Source organism: Carcharodon carcharias, chromosome 14, assembly GCF_017639515.1.
Source record: "Carcharodon carcharias isolate sCarCar2 chromosome 14, sCarCar2.pri, whole genome shotgun sequence".
Taxonomy (NCBI): Eukaryota; Metazoa; Chordata; class Chondrichthyes; order Lamniformes; family Lamnidae; genus Carcharodon; species Carcharodon carcharias.
This window is the reverse complement of record NC_054480.1, coordinates 131,937,784-131,961,867: the sequence shown is the minus strand read 5'-3', so window position 1 is coordinate 131,961,867 and position 24,084 is coordinate 131,937,784. Positions and strand designations below refer to the sequence as shown.

Genomic DNA, 24,084 nt, shown 5'->3' with positions numbered 1-24,084 from the left:
GCTGAAAAGAGAGGCATGTTGCCAAAGCTTTTCATCTTGCACTCATCAGGACAAACACAAGAATGCCAAATTTCAAACAATCACAACAATTTATAATACAGAAGAAAGGGGTGTTGATTGGTTGGCAAGTCAACTCTGATTGGTCGAGGCATTGCCATGGAGAAAGCAATGTAGGTTCCCCAAGCTCCTGCGTAATTCATAAAAGGTACAAGGCTTGAACATATTCTTTTTGTTTGCAGACAATGGATCCCTGCATTTGAATGTATGTCACTTCTAGCAAATATAAATGAACGACATTACAAGCTCGACTGATTATCATAAGTTGGTTGTTAGTGTAGCTATTAGCATACTCAAAATTGTTCAGCTAGTGCTGTCCACTTGCAGAATCACATCTAACAGGAGATGTTTTGTTTTGGGTTTTGCAAGCACGGGTTGGTTGAGTACTGCCTGCATGGTTCTACTTCATTAAAGGCGCTATCTAAATGCAAGCCGTTGTTGTAGTTGTTGATATTCCTTCAACAAGAAGCACCCAAGCCTTACCTGATGTGAAACTGATTGAAGGCGTCTCTAGTGGTTTTGAGTCATTGGTGAGGTAGGTAAGGTTCGAGGGTGTCATTGCTATGGAGATTTGTTGGTTTAACTCACCTTCTCTCTGTTGTGTTATGACCGGAGGTGGCTGAGGAAATGCTTGACTGATCTGGGCAATCGCTGTCGGATACATGGCTTTTCATGAAACAAGACAGAAAAAAAGAAACTGTTGAATATGCCATCAAACTTCATTTTTTAAAGTTTTGAGTAACCCGTCCATGTTTATCCCTGCCAGTCACTGCCTAATCCTTAAATGACATTTTTGCTTTAAATAAAAACACTTAATAAAAGATTATCCCTGTAGGAAGACGTAATCAGGATGCCTCCCCACTCTCTCCACACTTTGTTTCTGCATCAGACCACCCTTTCTTGACCTGCTTACAGGCATGCTTGAGTAATGCAGAAAGTGAATTCATCACCACAGCCATGTTACCCTCCCCATCCCTCTGCTCCATGCAATCTTATAAAACTGATAGCAGCAGAATTTAAAAGGAACAAATTTGATAAGGAACAAATCAACTTAAATGTCAAGAATACTTTTTGCTACAGAAGTTCTGTTTTGAAGGTTGAATATTCTCTCGATGCTCACAAACTGAACCAAAGCAAGCGCTGAAGCAAAGCTACTCAATCCCATTATTCTTTCAGGCTAAAAAATGTTCCAAACAGCTCACGAGTTTTATCAAAAAACATTGTTATAATATTAGAAATATACAAGCAAAATATAAATGGAGTCACCTGTGTACTGCTGAACCCCAGTGAAAGCCTGTTGCAAGGCATCAGCTGCAGAAGGACTTTGTGCTAGAAATGAAATGGGAGAGATTGGGAGAAGGTGGAGAGATGGGGAGAAGGTGGGAAATGGGAAAGAGAAGATAAGCGATGGAAGATATGAAGAAAAGGTGGGACATGGGAGAGATGGTCAGATCCAGGATAGAGAAGGAGATAAAGGTTGGAGACGGGAGAGGTAGAGGGATGGTAAGAGATAGGAGAGATTGAGAAATGATGAGAAATGGGAGAGATGGTGAGAGATGAGAGAGATGGAGAGAAGGTGAGAAACAGAAGAGATGGAGAGATGGTGAGAGATGGGGGAGATTGAGAAATGACAAGAAATGGGAGAGATGAAGAGATGGTGAGAGACGGGAGAGAAGGCGAGAAGGTGAGAAACAGAAGAGATGGAGAGATGGGAGAGATGGTTAACAATAAAAGGCAGCAAATTATGAAATAGAGTAAAAAGGAAAGCAGGTGAAAAAAAAGGAAGGAATAAAAGTAAGGAAGAAATAACAGTGAAAAGGGAAAATCAGAGCAAGGCAGAGGAAGAACGAGAGTGAAAAGGGGTATCAAGAGAGGGTGAAAGAAAGTGAAACAAGAAGAGTGTGTGATAAAGGGAGAATGAGAAAAGGAACAGAGGATAGAAAGAAAAATTCAAAAAAGGAGAGCGAGGATGAGGGAAAAAGATGGACAGAGAGAATGCGCATAATTCACAAAGAAAATAATGACCCAGATTATAGGAATTTTAAACCCAAAACACACAGAAAGAGAAAAAAATTGTGCAGGAAAGATATTGGAGGGATAGGGAAGAAAACACCAGTAAATTACAGCAAAGAGAGACAATGAAAGGGAGCGAGCAAGGGCAAGGAACGAGAAAACAGTGGACGAAAGGGGTGGGGAAAAAATTAAAATGAAGGAGGAAGAGAATGAAGATGGAGGAGATAGAAAGATGAAGAGATAGATTAGTGTGTGCCCCTGGTTGTCATAAAGTCATTTATCTTCTGCAAACAGTGTTTAGACAATGTCTCATTCAATAAAAATTCGCAGACAGTCACATTTTTCATTGACATATCTTATAGTACCATGCATTTTTAAGGTAGGCTGCACCAGCTGTTAGTTATTTTATAATGCTCAGGCGCTATGCGAAGAAGCTACTTTACTGCACAAGGCGGTCAACTTGCTCACGTGAAGTCTGAGGGCAAAGATGTGTACTGAGGCCGACGACAGCACATACCTGGGTATGGGTGAATGCCATTAGTGTAGACAGCCTCAACCGCAGGGTGCCCATTATGCTGGGCGGAAAGTCCAGTGTAACCATTGACCCCGATAGGAGATACAATACTGGGCACAGCAGGAGCAGCTATTCCGGGAGGAGAAGACAAGCCTGAAAATATAAACAGTGCTAATTACCCTGAGATGTTCCATCTTCCTTTTTAAAATCAGTGTTTCCTGGGATGCGGTTGCCAACTCAGATCGGACACATTCCTGGAGGATCCACATGACCTCCTCACCTCCAACCAGTCTTGCCCCGCCCCCACCCCATCGTCAAAGGAAAGTGTTCACAGAAAACCTTCAAACAATGCACAGTTCCCTTTTTTTAATGACCCCTGTGATTTTTGTCCCCAGTTTGCAGTGTTGGAGATCGGATCCTGTTCATTCACGGAGACTCCAGGGCAGCCCTGGAGAGTTGGCAACCTGAATGCTACAACCCGGCAAGGAAAAGAACAGTAATATCATGGCGGTAATCACCATCACCTCTCATTCGGCTCCACCGTGCTGGCATAGGTACATTTCAACCTTCCTTCATCATCGCCGGGTCAGTAACCCTATTACATATGAATTAGGAGCAGGAGTAGGCCACTCAGCCCCTCCAACCCGCTCCACCATTCAACAATTGATCTGATTGTGGCCTTACCTTCGCTTTCCTGACCGACCTCCAATACCCTTTGACTCCCTTCTTAGTCGAGAATCTATCTACCTCTAACTTTAAAATATTCAATGACCCTGCCTCCACTGGTCTCTGGGGAAGAGAGTTCCAAAGAATCATGGCAATCTGAGAGAAAAAAATTCTCCTCATCCCAGCCTTAAATGAGAGACCCCTTAATTTTAAACTGTGTTCTCTAGTTCCAGTCTCTCCCACAAGGGGAAACATTCTTTCAGCATCCACCCTGTCAAGTCCCCAAAGGATCTTATTATGTTTCAATAAGGTCTCCTCTCATTCTTCTAAATGCCAATGGATACAGGCCCAGCCCATCCAACCTTTCCTCATTAGGATTAGCCCCTCATCCCAGTCGCCACAAGGAACTCGCCACAAGGCTTAAGGAAGTCAATCAGCACCTTCTAAGGGCCTTAAATGTGGATTTTCCTGATACACAGACATGATCAGGTGCAGCTGTGATGCACCTGCAGTCGAATTGCCTGCTGCGCAGCCCCCATGTTCAATATTGCACGTGTTAAATTTAGTGTAGTTAACAGCACCAACCTCCAGATTGCCCTGTGCAGCAAGTTTCAGAATATCTCATGCCAATTTGATTATAATAGAGTCACATGGCAAGAACAGGAGGCCATTCAACCCATCACGCTCAGGCCAGCTCTGTGAAAAGAGCTATCAAAGTAGTCTGACTTTCACCCCCATCGTAACCCTGCAGAATTGTTTTCCTTTGACTCTAGATCCAGTTCCCTTTTGAAGGTTACTATTCTATGCGATTTTGCAGGTGTGTGTGTCTGTGTGGGTGTGGTTGTGCGTGTGGGTGTGTGTTCCTGTGTGTGTCTGTGGATGTGTGTGTGTGTGTGTGTGTGTGTGTGTGTGTGTGTGTGTGTGTGTGTGTGATATGTGTGTCAGTGTGGGTGGTGTGGGTGGTGTGTGTCTGTGGATGGTGTGTGTGTCTGTGTGGGTGTGGTTGTGTGTGTCTGTGTGTGTCTGTGGATGTGTGCGCGTGTGTGTGTTTGGATTTGTGTCTGTGTGTATGTGATGTGTGTGTCAGTGTGGGTGGTGTGTGTGTGTGTGTGTGTGTGCGTATGTTCGTGTGTGTGCGGTTGTATCTATGTGCGTGTGTCTGTGTGTGTGTGGTTGTGGTTGTGTGTGTGGGTGTTTGTGTCTGTGAGTGCCTGAGAATGTGTGTGCATGTGTGTGCATGTGTGTGTCTGTGTGGGTGTGGTTGTGTGTGTGGGTGTGTGTGTCTGTGTGTGTCTGTGTCTGTGGTTGTGTGTGCATGTGTGTGCGATGCGTGTGTCAGTGTGGTTGGTGTGTGTGTCTGTGTGGGTGGTGTTTCTGTGTGTGTGTGTTCGTGTGTGTGCGGTTGTGTCTATGTGCATGTGTCTGTGTGTGTGTGTGGTTACATGTGTGTGTGAGTGTGTGGTTTTGTGTGTGTGCGTGTGGTTGTGTATCTGTGTGTGTGGTTGTGTCTATGTGTGTGTTTGTGTGTGTGTGTGTGTGTGTGTGGTTGTGTATGTGTGTGTTTTGTGTGTGTGTGTGTGTGTGTGTGTGTGGTTGTGGTTGTGTGTGTGGGTATGTGTGTCTGTGAGTGCCTGAGAGTGTCTGTGCATGTGTGTGCATGTGAGTGTGATGCGTGTGTCAGTGTGGGTGGTGTGTGTGTGTGGATATGTACATGCATGTGTATATGTGGGTGTGGTTGTGTGTGTGGGTGTGTGTGCCTGTGGATGTGTGTGCATGCGTGCATGTGTGTGCATGTGTGTGGTTGTGTGTATGGGTGTGTATGCCTGTCGATGTGTGTGCATGCGTGTATGATGCATGTGTCAATGTGGGTGGTGTGTGTGTCTGTGTGGGTGGTGTGTGTGTTCGTGTGTGTGGTTGTGTCTGTATGTGTGTACGTATGTGGGTGTGTGTGTGTGCCTGTGTGTGTCTGTGGATGCGTGTGCGTGTGTGTGTGATGTGTGTGTCAGTGTGGGTGGTGTGTGTGTCTGTGTGGGTGATGTGTGTGTGTCTTCATGTGTGTGTGGTTGTGTCTGTATGTGTGTGTCTGTGTGTGTGTGTGTGGTTGTGTGTGTGTGTGTGTGTGTGTGTGTGTGGTTGTGTCTATGTGTGCATGTCTGTGTGCGTGTCTGTGTGTGTGTGGTTGTGTGTGTGTGTTTGTGTGTGTGGGGTTGTGTATGTGTGTGTATGTGGTTGTGTCTGTGTGTGTGTGTGGCTGTGTATGTGTGTGTGTGTGGTTGTGTCTGTGTATGTGTGTGTGTGGTTGTGGTTGTGTCTGTGTGTTTGTGTGTGTGTGTGTGTGTGTATGTGTGTGTGTGTGGTTGTGTACGTGTGTGTACGTGTGTTTATATGTGTGTGTGTGGTTGTGTATGTGTGTTTGTGTGGTTGTGCGTGTGTGGTTGTGTATGTGTGTGTGTGCTTGTGTACGTGTGTGTATGTGTGTGTGTGTGGTTGTGTATGTGTGTGTGTGTGGTTGTGTATGTGTGTGTGTGTGGTTGTGCATGTGTATGTGTGTAGTTGTGTCTGTGTATTTGTGTGTGTGTGTTGTTGTGTACGTGTGTGTATGTGTGTGTGTGTGGGGAGGGGCGGTTGTGATTGTGTGTGTGTGTATGGTTGTGAGTGTGTGTGCCTGTGTGTGTCTATGGATGTGTGTGCGTGTGTCAGTGTGGGTGGTGTGTGTGTGGATATGTTCGTGCATGTGTGCGTCTGTGTGGGTGTGGTTGTGTGTGGGTGTGGTTGTGTCTGTATGTGTGTGTCTGTGTGTGTGTGGGTGTGTGTGTGTCTGTGGATGTGTTTGCATGTGTGTGTGTGGTTGTGTCTGTATGTGTGTGTCTGTGTGTGTGGGGGTGTGTGTGTGTGTGTGTGGTTGTGTCTACGTGTGTGTGTCTATGTGTGTGTGTGTGTGTGTGTGTGTGTGTGTGGTTGTGTATGTGTATGTGGGCTGTGTGCAATGTTGCTTCCAAGTTCTCTTTGTTGTGTGCACTTTTAAGGTTTCCCTAGGAAACGTGGTTGATGTGTGGCCTGTGTGTTGCACTGCACAGTACATTCTGGATTCCTGTGCAGGTGGCAGAGTGGTAATGTTGCTGGAGTAGTAACCCAGAGGTTAAGACTCACATTCTGGGGACATGGGTTCAAATCCAACCATGGCAGCTAGTGGAATTTAAATTCAATTAATAAAATCTGGAATATAAAGCTGGTCTCAGTAATGGTGACCATAAAATCATAATCAATTATCATAAAAACCCGTCTGGTTCACTAATGCCCATTAGGGAAGGAAATCTGCTGTCTTTACCCGGTCTGGCCTACATGTGACTCCAGACCCACAGCGATGTGATTGACTCTTAACTACCCTCTGAAATGTTCATTTCAAGAGCAATTAGGGATGGGCAAGAAATACTGGCCTTGACAGCAACACCCACATCCCATGAGAGAATATAAACAAAAGTTTCACGGAAATACTAATACTAATCACAAACCCATTTCATCTAACTTTGTATGGGGGGTGGGGGGAGCTCTACCCCTTTCCTGACTGATCCTTCTGGGCTCTCCCTCAGAGGGAAGGGGTTAGGGGGCTTAGGTTTGGGTGAGCCAGCGCCAATATTTGCCCGTGCCCATGGGTATGTCCCCCCCAAGCAGGGTAAGAGAGGCCTCACCTGATGTGGGTGTGAGTGGCGCAGCCGCCAGTCCATTCAGGTTGATCGCCGCCATGTGGTGCATCTGTGCCGTTGGAAAGGCAGCGGTCGGGTTCAGGTATCCGGTATGTGTGGTGGCTGCCATAATGGCCGCTTGTTGCTGCATCAGCTGCGGAGACAAAAACGACAAACAGACTTTAACCTGATCTTTCCTCCGCGGTGTCATTTTACCGACATTAAACCTGCTATCCGTAGAATCATACGGCACAGAAGGAGACCATTCAGCCCATCGTGCCTGTGCCAGCCCTTTGAAGAAGAGCTATCGAGTTAATCTCCGCCCGCCTTGGCCTTCCTCCTTAGCCCTGTAATTTTCGAGTATTTATCCAAATCATTTTTGAATTAGTAAAAGCAAAAAGAACCAATTATGGCAGTGAATGTCTTTGCTCTCAAGATGAGGAAAGATCAGTGCTGGAGAATTGAAAAATTTGCCCATCCAAACGTTCAGGTACAGAACATTTAGATGCAGAATAAAATTTCTGCTACTCTGCTTCAAAATTGGGGTTTAGCAATAGCTACAAAATGCTTAATTCACACTTCCTCTAGATCGATCTATTGTTTTTTTTTTACTTATCCTATTAGCATCTCCTTTTGCCTTTCACCATCATCCCTTTTGTATCATTTAATCTCTCCTGCCATCCACCCGATCACAGGTCTTTCCTTTTGATCTTATCCCCTCTCTCCCCTTTACCTGGTCGTTCTGCTGAAACACTGGCCGGGATTCTCCAGCCCCACCCACCGTGGGACCGGAAATTCCTGCCCAAACTCAGTGGAATCGGCTGGTCCCGGTCAAATTTTCCATCCCGCCCGCGACGATCCCCGCCGCAAGCAGCACCGGGAAAATCCCGGCCGTTATCTCTGTTCCTCTCTCCGGGAATGCTGCCTGATCTGCAGAGCCCAGTGCCCCATGACGAGCAGGTTTGTTGTACGTTCAGGACACCAAGGCCTCTGCTATGTCAGACAGAGGAGACCTTCAAGCCTGTGGCCTGGGCCGCACCCAAAACCCGCGTCCCAGGGGTGTAAGGTTAATATGCCAACAGACTCCGCCACCCCGCCACTTACTGCTCTGGGTGGGATCTCACTGTGCACAAAATGGCTGCTGAAGTTAATCACTATTCTTCAAACTAACTTATCTTTATGGGGTTGACAGCCTTCCACAATTGTCACCCCCCACCCCACCCCGGAGTCTAGTCCAGGAATTAAAGATTAATCTCCAGGACACTGTTCTGAGAAAACTGCAAGATAAAATGTCCCCAACAGAACCAAGTAACTCTTGGGTAGATGAAATAATTGGGGGAAGATGGTGGTGTAGTGGTGAGGTGGCTGGACTCTTAGAGGTTGGTTCAAATCCCACAGCAGCTGGTGGAATTTAAAACTCAATTATTAAAATCTGCAACTGAAAGCTAGTCTTAATAACAGTGACCGTGACAACTGTCACCAATTGTAAAAACAACATCTGGTTCACTAATGTCCTTTAGGGAAGGAAATCTGCCATCCTTACTTGGTCTGACCTACAAGTGACTCCAGATTTGATGTGCTTGACTCTTATTCCCCTCTGAAATGGCCTAACAAGGATAATTAGTGAAGGGCGGCAAATGCTGGCCATATTCTATGAAGGAATTAAAAAAAAACAGACCTGCTAATAAGAAGGTTGGAAAAGAAGACTAAAGATCGAGACACCTTAAGTTACACAAAAATGCAAACTACAAAGATATCAAGTGTTGTTGTGCAATTGACTGGAAAGGGTTCTGAAGAGGTGAATCAGGAAGGAATGGGGAAAACTGTTTATCTTCTGCATATCTTTTTCATTTTGTTTCTTGATTACAAAGATATTGGAGGAGGGTAATAAAAAAGCTCTTTAACTGGGCTGGACAGTTAAGAGACAAAAGGTCACATGACAAAACCTCCAGGAATTACGTCCAATAACAGCTGGCAACCCGAATTTGGTATGAAGCGCTCTGAAATATTCACGGGAGCTATAAATACAAGCCTTCCAATTTTCCTCGCAATTAATGATAATAGTGTTTTTAGGGGTTAAAGTTGGAGCTGCTGTTTGATTTATAACAGTCTTTGTCAAGGATTTATGTTACATACTCATTAACTGTTAGCTGTTTTTGTCCAAAATGATAGGCTGAGTTTCATCCACATGGAGCTCGGGGGTGTAACCAGGCAGTAATCTTGGGTTTTTTTTGCTTGCTGACGTCATTTCCAAAAAATTGTTAGCCAGAAACAGAAGTGATGAGCAATTGAGATAGTTACTCTCACTTGTGGCAACACTTTAGCCAATGAGTTATTTTGTTCATTGTTGCAAATGTTTATAATTTTCAACACCTCCCCCTCCCCCACCCAACACTCCAAACCTTCTCTCTTGAAGGTGCGATCTTGTGCAAGATACGATCCTACAGTTCTCTGTTACCTCACCAGGTGCCTGGCCAGTCAGCCTTGGACACCAGCATGAGTACAAGGAACTGCAAAAAGGTGTTGACAAGGTGATCAGAGAGGCTGAGAGAAGCCAGGGGAAAAAAACCCCCACAGCATTATGGGTAATAAAATAACAAAAGTCACTTAGTAGTACAGAACTTGAATATTGCTGAAAAGAGAGACATGCTGATAAAGTTTTTCATCTTGAACTCATCAGGACAAACTCAAGAATGCCAAATTTCAAACGATCGCAACCATTTGTACTGCAGGAGGAAAGGGTGGAAATCCACTCTGATTGGCTGAGGCAATCATACACAGGGACCACCCCCCGCCACCCCCCCCCACCATTGAACATGGAGATGAGGAGCAATTTTTTCTCTCAGGTGTCATGTATCTTGGGAACTCTGCTCCCCAAAAAGCATTGGCGGCAGGGTCATTGAATATTTTTAAGGCAGAGGCAGATAGATTTTTGACTAACAAGAGCGACAAAGGATATTTGGGGTAGGCAGGAATGTGGACTATTTTGTGTTTCTCCTCAGTTTCAAGTCCATTTGCATCTTTTGTAGTTTATTCTTTTTTCACTACCAACTTGCTATTGTTATTTTGCTGAAAAGAGAGACATGTTGCTGAAGCTTTTCATTTTGCACTCATCAGGACAAATGCAAGAATGCCAAATTTCAAACAATCACAACAAATTATATCTTAATGAATGGAGGAGCAGGCTCAAGGGGTTGAATTGCCTACTCCTGCTCTGAATTCATATGCTTGTATGTTCTTTGCAATCAAAAAGAATACGTTCAAGCCTTGCACATTTTTTGAATAAACCGGGAGCTTGGGGAGTCTATAGTTCCCCGTTGCCTCCTCTATGGCCAAGACTCAGCCAATCAGAGTCGACTTGCAAACGAATCAGCATCCTTTTCTCCTGTGATCGTTTGAAATTTGGCATTCTTGCATTTGTCCTGATGAGTGCAAAATGAAAAGCTTCAGCAACATGTCTCTCTTTTCAGTAAAATAACAACAGCAAGTTGGCAGTGAAAAAAGAATAAACTACAAAAGATGCAAATGGACTTGAAACTGAGGACAAACGCAAAATAGTAAATATTGTAAACAGCTATTTCCATCAAGTTTTGGCAAGGGGAAACCCCCCCTCCAAAAATGAAGATATCCCAAATAAAATGAAAGGATTTGCTATCAATGAGATGGCAGCCCCAGAAGGGTCAACTGGGTTCAAGGCGTGATATTTGTCTGAGTGTTGAGAGAAAGGGAGAGAGAGAGAGAGAGAGACAAAGAGAGAGCCTTGTGAAGCATTGACAATTATCATGAGGGAGACATTGGACACTGGGCAGGTACCAAATATTTGGTCATGTATGCAAGAAAAGCTGGTGAAACAGATGGATAGAGGCAATCACAGTCCTATTAGGTCAGGCAGCAACTGTGGAGAGAGAAGCAGCATTAACATTTCAAAACATTAGCTCTGTTTCTCTCTCCACAGGCGTTGCTGACCTGCTGAGTATTTCCGACATTTTCTGTTTTTATTTCAGATTTCCGACGCCTGCAGTATCTTGCTTTTGCACGGACCCTTCTATTCTATGTATAATAATGGAACGAATGATCACAAGTAAACATGAGCATTAGCCCTGTAATAATAGCCTGGTTAGCAACTGTCTAAGTGGATTCAAAAAGGGAAGATCTTACCTGACCCGATCAATCTCTAGGAATGTTTTAGGAAAATTGCACACCAAAAGCTTTATATATTGTGACAAACTTGATTTCCTAAAGGTTTTTAGGCAAAGTTCCAAATGAAAGTCTATTAATTAAGCCAGAAGCTGTGGTTAAACCATGGAACAAATAAGAAATTGTTTGTTAGGTAAAAAGCAACAAATGCTCTTTTCATCAACAATTTGCATTTATGTAGCACCTTTACCATAATGAAATACTCCCAAGGAGCTTCATGGGAATGTTATATGCAAACTTTTCAAGGAGTTGTGTCAGAATGGAAGATGAGGCTAGTAGAGTAAGACTGGAGTTGTGTGTTGACTCTTAAAAAGAGCGATGCAATTAGTCCTACCCCCTGACCTTTCCCCATCTTTTGTCTATGAAAAATCCCTCCTGGGTGGCGATGCCGTGGGTAGCTTTACTTGTTTCATGTAGAACTGCTTTGTGAAAGTTTGGATCCTGTATTGCAACTCAGTACAAATTAGACCTAATTCCTCACCCCTGCCCACAAGTAATGGCATTCATGCATGTGCACAGCATCTACAATGAGCAAGCCTGCAGCACTCGACATGCGCCTGTGCACATTACACAGAAATGACACCCCTGCAGCTGCTACACTGATTGTCAGTGCTGTAAATTAGGCAGCTGGAGCTGTTCAGGCAACACAAAACTGGCAACCTTGCCCAGATTCCAACATGACTACGACTTGACTGAGTAACTCCTGGGCCGGAGCTTTCCAGCCTCTCACGCCAGCGGGATCTTCCGGTCCCGCCAACGTGCACGGAGATTTTGATGGCCCGTTGGCCCTGCCACAGAGGAACCCACTGGGGGGGTGGAAAATTCCAGCCCTGGTCTCTGTTTCTCTGTTGGTCGGCTGCACTCATTTTGGCTCTTCACAAAGGACCTTGTTTCCCTGTTCGTTTAGGACCTTTACTCTTATTATACACAATACTATATTTGTCAAGGATTGTTAGGTAGTGGCTCACTGGAGTGTGCCTTGTGTTTGATTAATGTCTTCTTGGCAATTGTGGAAGGTCTTTTTTTTTTAAACTGTCTTCACCATTTTTAAATCTCTTGGTTTTAATGGCTCTGCGCACTCAATCTGCATCTCACATCTAGTTCCTTCCATATTACAGCATATAAAAGGAGACTGTTTAGTATCCCTGCCAATGCGAATTCTATATTGCAGATACTTACCCTAATCCCATTTGTCTGTTCTCCTCCTTAAAACCTGAATATTTTTCTTCATCAGGTGTTTATCTAATCATAAAAGCAAAATACTGCGGGTGCTGGAAATCTGAAATAAAAACAGAAAATGCTGGAAAAACTCAGCAGGTCTGGCAGCATCTGTGGAGAGGTTCAGATTCAAAATAATTGGCAAGAGGAGTGAATGTGATGGGAGGGGAAATTCTTTCACCCAGAGGGTGGTCGGAATCCAGAACAAACTTCCTGAAAGGGTGGCGAAAGCAGGTTCGATCGAGGTATTCAAAAGGGAATTGGATTGCTACCCGAGAAGAGGGAATGTGCCAGGTTACAGGGATAAGGCAGGGGAGTGGGACTAGGTAGAATGCTCTTTCAAAGAGCCAGTGCAGGCTGTCGATGGACCAAATGGCCTCCTTCTGCACTATAAAGATTCTGTGATACTGTGAGAGAAACCGTGTTAATGCTTCCACTCCAATACAATCCTCTTCAGATCTGCTCTGACGAAGAGTCATATGGGCTCGAAACATTGGACAGGAGTTTCCGCAGCCACCCACCGCCGGGATATTCCAGTCCCGCCGCAAGTCAATGGACTTCTGGCTGGGGCGCCGCCTCCCCCGTGGAGGGTCCCGCCCACGATGGGGCCGGAAAATCCCGGCCATTAACTCTGTCTCTCTCTTTCTCTCTCCACAGATGCTGCCAGACCTGCTGCGTTTTTCCAGCATTTTCTGTTTACCTAATCATGATTGAATTAACAAACCACTTGTGACAATGCATTTAGGACAAAACAACAACTTCTTAACAGCGCCATATTTCTCACCACGGCCCGCAACAAAACGCACGGAAAACAGTCTCTTGCACGGCACTCCTAAAATAAACCCACTGCTGAACAAAGAGACAAAAACAAACGTTATCAAGAAAAAGAACAGAGATAATTCAGGCAAGTGAGAGATACTGGTTTATGAAGACCAGGCCTGGGAAGATTGATGCCAAGGGTGTTCTCACATCATGAAAAATTGCTGGAGAAAGTGAAAGAGACGGGCAGCTTTCTGGGCGGATTCAAATCGTGGGGCCAGTTTTTTTTTCCTCCCCCACCGGCAGGTTTGTAGGTGGGTCGGGGTGGGGGGAGGGGATGGTGACTGTAAAATTTCTCAGATAGCCTTCCCACCAGACTTCCACCTGCCCCGAACTCTCTGCATTTTAATATTTGGATGGGGGAGGCCTAGGCCAGCCCACCTCCCCCCTGGCCCCAACTCAGGCCCTTAAGCGGCCAATTATTGATCACTTGAAGGCCGTTGCCTGCCCAGCCTCAATTTTCAGGCTGGCAGGAGGAGCTCTGGGACGGGGGGGGAGGCCGGAAAGTTCAGGCCTCAGGCAGGAAGGGCAAGGGAGGGGGTTGCCTCGATCAGCAGCCTCCTTTTAACATCAGGCACCACCAACCACACCACCGCCCCCCCCCCCCCCACCCCCTCCCCTCCCACCCCCGCGGCAAAAGGTTAGGCCCTGCAGGTGCTCCTTCATCCCCGACCTCTCCACCAACATCCTCACCCCCGCTATGCCCATCCCAATGAGCCTCACCTCTCCACCACCTCCTGAGACCCCCACAGTTACCTGATCTTGGACTCCCGGAACATGGAGCAGAATTATCCCAGACTTGCACAAAGTGCAGTAGCGGGCAGGAAGAATGTTGTTTTACCCATCAGCTGCGATGGAGGGTTTTCACGCCGTATCGTCCCATTCCCGCCTCATTAATTATGCAGCTACAGGAAACGCGCGGTCTCACTGGTAGGCAGCCTCCAATTTGCCCGCCATGCTGTTACCACACTGCTTCCTCACATTGGGCACCATATTAAAACTGCAGCCGCACGCACAGCTCTCAATGCCTGCAGCCCAGGATTGCTCCAGTGAAGACGTGGCCCCAAAAGCCAAGAGGAGTGCAGCTCCCCGATTCCGTGACGCATTCCTAGGAAGCCTTCTGAGCACCGTGGAGGCCCGCCACGATGTCCTCTACCGCCGCTCTGGCCCCTGGAGGCCCATCAGTCTCACCACTCCGGCTTTGGAGGCGGTGGCAGTGGTGGTCAGTGCCAATGCTGCACAGAAGAGGTTGGTCATCCAGTGCAGAAAACGGATGAATGATCTCATCCGAGCCACCAGGGTGAGGCAACCATCTCATCACTCTAAGCTCATACACTCACAAGGCCATCACAGGGCATCTCCCTCACTGCCAGCTCAAGGGACATCACCATTCACTCTCTCACACACACCCTCAGATCTCTATCTGGCTGCAACTCCTCTACTGACTGCCTTTCAGCCCTCACCATCTTGAGGCCACTTCCACAGATCAATATGTGCCCCTGCCACCCCCCCTCCCCCCCCCACACACACACACACACACACACACACACACACACACGCACACACCACACACACACACATACACACACACCCTGGTATACCCCACTCCCCCAGCACGGCCGTTGCCCTGCAGCCTCTTCTCTTGCCTGAGGCCACTTCTTCCCTTTCCCCAAGCAAGACTTAGCCCTCCAGCCATTGAAAAGCCACTCATGCCTTACGGCTGACCCAGGAGGTAGAGACCAGCCCGTAAGCAACCCCTAAAAGTGATGTGGTGCTGCCTGTGAAGCCTGGCGCCGATGACTGCGAGTGCTGCCCGAAGCAAGGCAAACAAACTTGGAAGTCCCAAGCGAAGTGCAGCTCGCCAGATTACCTACAGATCGTTGTGAAACACATCGGCATGATCCCAGATGCTCCAGTATGGGGGAGATGATTCCAGCAAGCAGGGCTTATAATGAGATGCTGAAGAATTGAAATTAGGTTCCCGATGTGCAGCAGCAGGAAACGCAGCCCCCATTCGCAGGTGGAGAGGAGGATCACAAACCGGTTTCACCAATTTTTGGCCTTCTCGCCATATAGCCATGCAGCCCCCCCCCCCCCCCCCCCCCCCCAACCACCCTCACTGACCACCATGACACCCGACGCCAATTGGGCCAAAAGATTCTGGCCTTAGACTGTGGGGGCTACTTGCAGTCCCATTCCTGACCACTGCAGCTTCTGGCACTGCAGGGACTAGAGAGCTTCCAGCCAATCAGATTGGCCTGCAACTCTCTGAGGCAGAACTTCTTCCAGAGCGAGGGGCAGAAGTCCCCCGTCTCCAGCCAATTAACAGTTGTCAGGGTGTTAAATGGCTGTGGGGCAGGCAATCTTGGCAAGGGCGTGTTCTCCGTTGACTGCTCGGATGATGGGAATGGAAATCCCACCATCCTAAAAATCCTGGCCCGGGTTTAAAGAAACAGCAGAGTAGAATTGGGTATTGTACCTTTAAAAGAAGCTTCATAAGATGGTGTGGTGCATCAATAAAAAACTAATTAACCATGAGAGATTAGGACTGCAGTGGAGGGAAGACGATCCCAACAAATTATCAGAAAAAGGACTCAAGGAGAGAGAGTCCGGCTGATCATTGGGAATAGGATCTGGAATCAACAGGAGCTGCCCACTTTGGATAATTATATTCTAATATTAATAGCATTTTTGAGCTAGATATTAGTGAAGCATTTCCATGGGAGTAAAACAACATGTTTTTTTGATTATTTCTTTCTCTTCTTCTTTCCCAACCTTTTAAATCTATAACCATTTCCTGTAATCATTTTAAATAAACTATTACTCCAGTAAGTATAACAACCTTTTGAGAGGATCATCGATTTGGTCTCTTGTAATTTGCACGTTAAAACGAACTATAATTATAGGTGTAAAAACAAAAAAACTGCGGATGCTGGAAATCCAAAACAAAAACAGAATTACCTGGAAAAACTCAGCAGGTCTGGCAGCATCGGCGGAGAAGAAAAGAGTTGACGTTTCGAGTCCTCATGACCCTTCGACAGAACTAATTATAGGTGTGAGGTTTCAATCCCAACATGTGTCCCACATTCTCATGAACCTTTGTGTGAAAATCTCTTCTAATCTCTCCTTCATTCCCCACTGGTACCAATCCCAAGTCTATTGTTGTTATAACTGTTACTGGATGGAAATAATAACTTTCCCATTTTATACCAATAAAGCGTAGGGCATAGTTTTTTTTCTTAATTTGCTGGTGAGAAATCTTTAATTCACCTAGGCCAGGTTTTATGGAACCCGTCAGGCTTCTTTTTGGCGTGGGGAGGGCACGTGAAGTACATCAGTTGGCCAGTCCACCTCCTTCCCGCCCACCCCTAACCGGACCCCCATAATATGGTGGTGGGCTGGGGGCAACAGAGGTCACTAAGCTGCCCTGCATTAGGCACATGAGTGCACATCAGTCAGGGGGTTGCCCTATGCACATTGGGGGCATAGGTGTTCCCCTTCCCTGTGTTCCTCCTCAACTAGCCTCCAAAACACAACCCGCTTGCATCCTCAACACACACACACCCCCCTCCCCCGCCACCTCACCAGCCACCTAAAAGCCCAGGACTTGCCTCACTCCGGTCGCCATCACTCTTCTCCATGGCGATGCTTGCAGTCCCACCACTGAGTACTAGCACTGCTGAGACAGTATGGGCTGCTGGCCTATCAGATTGGCCAGCAGCTCTCAAGGACTCAACTTCCTGTCCACAGCCTGTTCAGGCTGCCCCCGGTGTGTTGTTGCTGCAGGGCAGGCCTTTCAAAACTCAGTCATTCAGGAATGACTGTTCTTCCCACTGTCAAGCAGTTAAGTATGCCCACCAAACCCCCAACACCCCTCATAAAATCCGTCTCCTACTTCCACCCCCATAACAACATAAGTCTCAGCTCCTGCGTCAGCTCATCTAATACTGAAAACTGGCCTCACCAAAGCCTTTGTTACCGCCAGACTCAACTATTCCAAAGCCCTCCTGGCCGACCTCCAACCTTCCACCCTCTGTAAACTTGAGCAGACCTAAAACTCTGCTGCCCGTATCCTAATCACACCATGTCACATCCACTCATCACCCCTGTGCTTGCTGACCAACTTTGGCTTCCAGTCTGGCAAAACTTCTATTTAACAATTCTCGTCCTGGATTTGAAATCCCTCCCTGTATGATGTCAGCCCTCCCTATCTCAGTAACCTCCTCCAGCCCTACAGTCTTCCAAATTCCCTTCACTCCTCCAACTCTGGCCTCTTGTGCATCCTCGATTTTAATCACTTCACCATTTGCAACCGTGCCTTCAGCTGCCTGGACCATAGGCTCTGGAATTATCCTCCTAAATCTCTCTGCCTCTCTACCTCTCTTTCCTTCTTTCAGGCACTCCTTAAAACCTACACCTTTGACCAAGCTTTTGATCATCTGACCATTATGTGGCTTGGTGTGCCAGCTTGTTTTCCGGAGCACTTTGGGATGTTATACCACATGGATAGAACTACATAAATATATATACTTTTTAATCTGCCCCCTTCACAAATCTTTGTGGTTTGTGTTTGATCGCAGAATATTCTTCAATTATTTGTTCTAGACTTTCCAAATAGGTTGCAGCTATCATGGAAATCTCAAGGCAAGACCACCTGCTCCTTGCTTTATGACATTAATGCAGTGGAAGTAGGGGTGTGGTAATGTCTAGTTATGATGTACAGTCCTGGTCTATGTTTCTAGAATCATTAGGAACATTGATTCTCTCTGTAGATGCCCTGTTATAATTTTAGTTACTAAGAACAATGTGACAGTACCTTTCATTCGCTCCCATAATTGGAACACCTCCTCATTTGATTGTATTTTTCCTTCTAGTTTACTCCCCAGCTCTGCTGAAGATGACGACTTTTGTTGTTGAATTTCTCCATGGACACGGGCAGCTTTTATGCAAGAGCTGGAAACTTGCTACTATACAGAGCGCAGAATCACACCACATAAAATATTTGCCCATTAAACCACTGAGAAATGCCCCTCTGAAGTTTCGGTTTGATGTTAGTGTCAATCTTGGCTCAGTTGAGAGCATTCTTGCCTCAGAAGATCATGGGTTTGAGCCTCGCCCCAGAGACTTGAGCACAAAATCTAGGCTGAAACTCCGATGTAGTACTGAAGGAGTGCTGCACTGTCTTTTGCATGAGACATTAAACCGATTCTCTGTCTATCCTCTCAGGTGGATGGAAAAGATTCCGTGGCATTATTTTGAAGAAGAGCAGGGGAGTTCTCCCGCATCCCAGCCAATATTCCTTTCTCAACCATCATCACAAAAACAAATGATCTGGTCATTATCACATTGCTGTTTGTGGGATCTTACTGTGTACAAATTGGCTGCTGAGTTTCCTACATTACAACTGCGTTTACGCTTCAGAAAAGTACTTCATTGGATGTGAAGCACTTTGGGACATCTGACGTTGTGGAGAAGCTCTTTCTAAATGCAAATCTTTCCTTCTTTTTTCTCTTTAAATAAGTTACCGATTTTGATATGCGGAGCGTGGCAGGGAACACTTTCCCCCTAAGAGTTCAGATCAATGCCTCAACAAATAAAAGCTACAGCATGAAATGAAAAACAGATTAATCCCACAACAGAAAACAAAAAGCACAACAAATGGAAGCCAAGAACAAAGGTTCCATCAAGAAACTTTGAAGATTGATCAAAGATCCAATAATGAAACAAGGCATCGACAAATAGGAAATGCCTGTGCTGCCCAGTCAAAGGATTAGCCCACAGCTCATAAGAATACAAAATATATTTAAATTAACTACATTCCAACAGCAACAAATTAATCTTATAGATTCCAGAGAATTCACACCCTATAAAGGCATTGCTGTATGTCACTTATTAGAAAGCAGTTACAGCACAGAGCCTGGCCATTTAGTACAGCTGGTTTATGCTGGTGTTGATGCTCCACACAAGCCTCCTCCCATCCCTCTTCATCTAACTCCATCAACCTACCCTTCTATTCCTTTTTTTTTGTCATGTGCTTCCCCTTAATGCACCTATATTAAACTGGATGTTTATCTTCATTTGATGGTTAGGTATGCACTACGGGACCACACAGACCACGTACAAAGTTTAGCCCAATGACCCCATTAATTTGCAAATATCTCACAGGCCTCAGTTTCCTGATCTAATATTCACTCACCAATGAGACAACAGTATGAAGGATACTCCTTTCAAACCAACATCTCCACACGATTCAAACAAATCAGCGAATAACAAATATGGGGAGAGAAACCCACATTGAAATAGCACCTTTTCTGTCCTCAGAGTATCCCAAAGTGATACACAACCAACTGATTATGTTAAAAGTGCAGCCGCCATTGCTAAATTAGGTAAACACGGTAGCTGATTTGCACAAAGCAAGATCCCAAAAACAGCAATGTGATAAGTGAGCAGTGGGAGATGGATGCTGTTTGAATGTTAAATATAACACTATAAGATCTCCCTGTTCTTTTCCGGATAAAAAAAATCTAAGGGATATTTTACTTCCACCTTAACAGGGCCTGTATTCAATGTCACATCTGAAAGGCAGTACATCTGATGGTGTAGCACTCACTGAGTATTGTATTGGCATCAGCCTGAATTTTGTACTCCAGTCCTTTCTGATTTTGCCCTTTGTTATATCTTTTTATATTAGGGTCAAGTGGCTAGTTTGGACGTTTCTGAGAGTTAGGCTTAGGTACTGACAGGAGGAAGTTTAGAGGAACACCCTTTGTCACTCTCTTTCTCCTCAGCTCAATGTGTGCCAGGTCTTAGCAAGAGCAATAGAAAAGATTCACGGCCCTGCTCTAAATGCAAGCCATTCCTTCCTGTGTTAAAGCTCTGTATCTGCCTCTATTCAAATATTTATTCAATTCCTTAAAGGCAATGCAGGTTCAGATGCATTATTCTTTCAGAATTCTATTTCTTTTTTTCTCATGTATGTATCTAGTGTCCCCTTAAATGCACCTTTATTAAACAAGGTGTTTATCTTCCTTGGTTAGGTCATGAAGCCACACAGACCACGTATAAAGTTTAACTCAATGATCCCATTAATTTGCAAATATCTCAAGTTGCTGATGCTAATGGATTTCAGTCTTCTGATCTAACATTCAGAATTCCCTGATTAAACCACTCATAGAGAAATTTCTCCAAATCTCTGGACTGGGAGTCTAGAACTAGGGGACAGTGTCCAAAAATTAGAGACGGACCTTTGAGGAGTGAAACTGGAGACACTTTTATGCACAAAGGATGGTTGAAGTTTGTAACTCTGTTTTGCAAACAGCAATTGATGCTACAACGACAATTTATATTTGTATAGTACCTTTAACATAATAAAACATTTTAAGACACTTCACAGGAGCATTATAATACAAAACATGACACCATGCCAAAGAAGGGGATATTAGATCAGATGGCCAAAATCTTGGTCAAACCGACCGGTTTTAAGGAGTTTGATTATGTGAGTCTCTTTAATATTGACGGTCATTGTGCTTGATTGCTTAAGCCTGGGTGTGGACTCAGAGAAAAGTAAACAAACTGTAGAAGTTGCTGGAAGCAAAGAGCTAGAAACATGGAGCAGACATTTTAAAGCACTGTGAATAAAACCTGTTACACACATAGAAACTAGTGTCATCTCTATATAGCTCTGAGGCATATAAAATATACAACATCAATCAATTTCAATTCCAAAATTTTCAACTGACCCCTCAGTCTCTACAGTTTTTTTTGGGAGAGTGTGTTCCAGATTTCCACTACCCTTTGTGTGAAGAAGTGCTTCCTGACTTCACCCCTAAATGACCTAGCTCTAATTTTATGGTTACACATTCTTGCCCTGGACTCCCCCAACACCCCCCAGCACCAGAAGAAATGTTTTATCTCCATCTAGGCCTTAATAATCTTAAATGCCTCAATTAGATCACCCCCTAATCTTCTAGCCTTTTAAGTATAGAGTTATTTGCACAAACATTACATCAGAAGGATTCTTGAATTGCATAGAACAGGAGCATATTGTTAGAGGTTACTGCCCTGGGATGCTTTTGTACTCTTGCAACAGATGTGTCCCATCTACTTTTTTAACAGATTACTAAACCAAATCCTTCTGCTGAAATAGCAGAGGCAAGAATTTGATATCACTGCATTCAGCATTTATATAATACCATTCCCAACAGTAATTTGCAGTACACAAAGTCTTGGTGTGGTATTTGTTCCATCACAAAATGCCACAAGGAGTCGGTAGACGCAATGGTTAGAGCATCTTTCCTTCCCTGATAACTGTGTTTAACCAGAGTAACAACTTCTGATTCTCTCAGCAGCGCGTTAAGAGAAAATTAAAAACACACAAAAACATTGCCCTAAATTAGTAGCCTTGTCTTCAGTAAACAATTATTTATGTTTAGCAAGACTGTCACATAAGTGAGAGAGAGGGAGAGCGAGAGAGAGGGAAAAAAAGTCGCCTGGGTCGTGCTTGACAGAACCATCATCTGCATTGTATCATCCATTAAAACAAGACGCGGTGAAGCTATCTATAAACTCATTTATCATTTGCATAATTTTATCATCTTGATGAATGAGGGACATCCGTTGTCTATTTACCAAGATAAATTAGTGTGGAAATGGAACCTGATGGATCCTTGCTGATATGCATTTTAATTGCTTATTGGGGTGATTGTTCCCTGCCTTGTCTCGATGATGTCAGCACCACTCTGTGGATCATTATGAAGTATGGATGTTTGTCATTTTTAATATGCATAAATAATGTTTGTTATAAAGCTGACAACAGGCAGCTCTCTATTGTTAAAAAGGGACAGACCAATTAACCCTTTCTGTGCTGAGTTAGAGTCCCAAAGCAGTCTGAAATTCTGCCAAGGTTTAATATATTTGTCTGAAACCTCTCCTGTCAGCTATTTAGCAGGGACATTAGCCTGTATAAAGGGTTAAAGCCTTTGCCTAAGTAGAAGAGACAGAAATTTAGTGCACATACATTAGTATCCAGGGAGATACTAACACTTACCAATACTAACATTTACGTTTCTGTGGCAAGAATTCACAGTTTGAAATATATTTTCCTGTCTTTCTCTCCCTCTGATTCCCCATTAGAGCTTGTCTCCTTGCTTCATTGGGATGTCATTATTTCAGGCTACGCCTGTTCTCACTCTCCAAGCCACATTTCACATCCTGTCTCCAGTAATCTGCTGAACAAGTCTTTTCTTTGACCACATCTTTGGTCCTGGCAAATCACCTTTCCCTTTCTCACTCTGACCATTCTTTGATGTGAGGAGTATTACTGGCAAGGCAGTACTTATTGCCCATCCCTAGTTGCCTGAGGGCATTAGGAATCAAACACATAACACAGGACTGGAGCACAGGCTGGGTAAAGGGTAGCAGGTTCTTCAGCTCCACTGGTGAACCAGTTGGGTTTTTAACAACACTATAGCAAACAGTATATATATGAGTTCGGTTGAAGGGTCATGAGGACTCGAAACGTCAACTCTTTTCTTCTCCGCTGATGCTGCCAGACCTGCTGAGTTTTTCCAGGTAATTCTGTTTTTGTTTTATATATAGCATGGTCGTGTTCTGATTTCACAACTTTGCCTTGATGGGCTTTGAACTCTCAAACTCTACATTACTAATCTTCTGCGTTAATAGTCCAGCATCATAACCACTAGGCTGCTGCACCCACATAAATCCGAGTGCTTTTTGACAGCAATTTATTAATTTCAGACACCCCATCTCAGCATCAAGTATTACGAGGTCAGGTACAACATACGGTTTAGATGTTGAGTAAAACTCTGTCAGCTCTGCTCAAAATTAGGCCCCAGTCCTTAAAGGGGAAACCAAATATCCGTTGACTTTTACAGTTAAAGCACTAATTTCACTGCCAATTCAGGGGTGGTTTGTGTAAACCGCTCAACTGTCCTATTTGAAAAATGACACTCCTTCATTAAACAGCTGCATGGCAAAAGGCAAACAGTGTCACACAGCCTCCAGGCTGACAAGATCAGCTGGCTGCCCTTCTTCTACACAATGCCACCCTAAACCTCAAGCTTTCCACACATTCCAGAGTTTTGTGTTGTCAACTCAAGGAAATGCCCAACTCACGTTGAAGTCTTCATGGCTAGTGAAAAGAACCCTCCGGCAACCTTACACAACTGGACTTTCTGTATCTGTCACTCATTTTACATAGAGGTTGGAATCGGGAATGGAAGTCCTGACTTTTTTTTAGTCCACTCTAGTCCAGCAACTGAGAATAACCAAGTTGCAATCAACAAACACAGAACATGGACTAAAGCTGGAACCACACTGAAGTTACATTGCTATAGTGCCTTCCACAACCTCAGGGCATCACAAAGCACTTTACAGCCAATGAAGTACTTCCGAAGTGTTGACAGTGTTGTAATGTAAGAAACACAGCAGCCAATTGGAGCACAAAAATCTCCCCACAAACAGCAATGAGATAATGAGTAGAAGATCTGTTGGTTTGGAGATAAATATTGGCCAGGGCAGCAGAGAGAACTCCCCAGCTCTTCTAATAGTGCCATGGGACCTTTCACATCCACCTGAGAGAGCAGACAGTTTAATGTCCTACCTGAAAGGCACATCACCATTGGCGTAGCACTGGAGTATCAGTAGAATTTGTGCTCAGGCCTCTGGAGTGGGACTTGACCCACATCTTTCTGACTCAGAGGTGAGAGTGCTACCAACTAAGCCAGAGTTAAAATCACCTGAGTCCCATCATACCCTATGCACTTACCAACTGAGCCATCTGCAAAGTCACCTTTCAGAAATGAAAGACAGACACGTCTGAAGCTTCTTTTAGCTAGGCTGCAGTGTGTGTTTGTTTGTTTTTCAATTGTATCCAACAGAAGGGTGTCAACTGGTTGA

General features: G+C 44.9%; 1 protein-coding gene across 1 annotated transcript in view; it reads right to left on the bottom strand.

Annotated features, from left to right (window-relative positions):
- Positions 1–24,084, bottom strand: part of LOC121286867 (CUGBP Elav-like family member 4) — a 422,600-nt gene that overhangs the window by 17,489 nt on the left and 381,027 nt on the right. Inside the window, exons 7-10 of the mRNA XM_041204044.1 lie at positions 6,922–7,087; positions 2,588–2,743; positions 1,324–1,386; positions 646–723 (exon numbers count right to left, since the gene is read on the bottom strand). Of these exons, the coding sequence (XP_041059978.1) occupies positions 646–723; positions 1,324–1,386; positions 2,588–2,743; positions 6,922–7,087 (463 nt within the window). The remainder of the gene's footprint in view (positions 1–645; positions 724–1,323; positions 1,387–2,587; positions 2,744–6,921; positions 7,088–24,084) is intronic.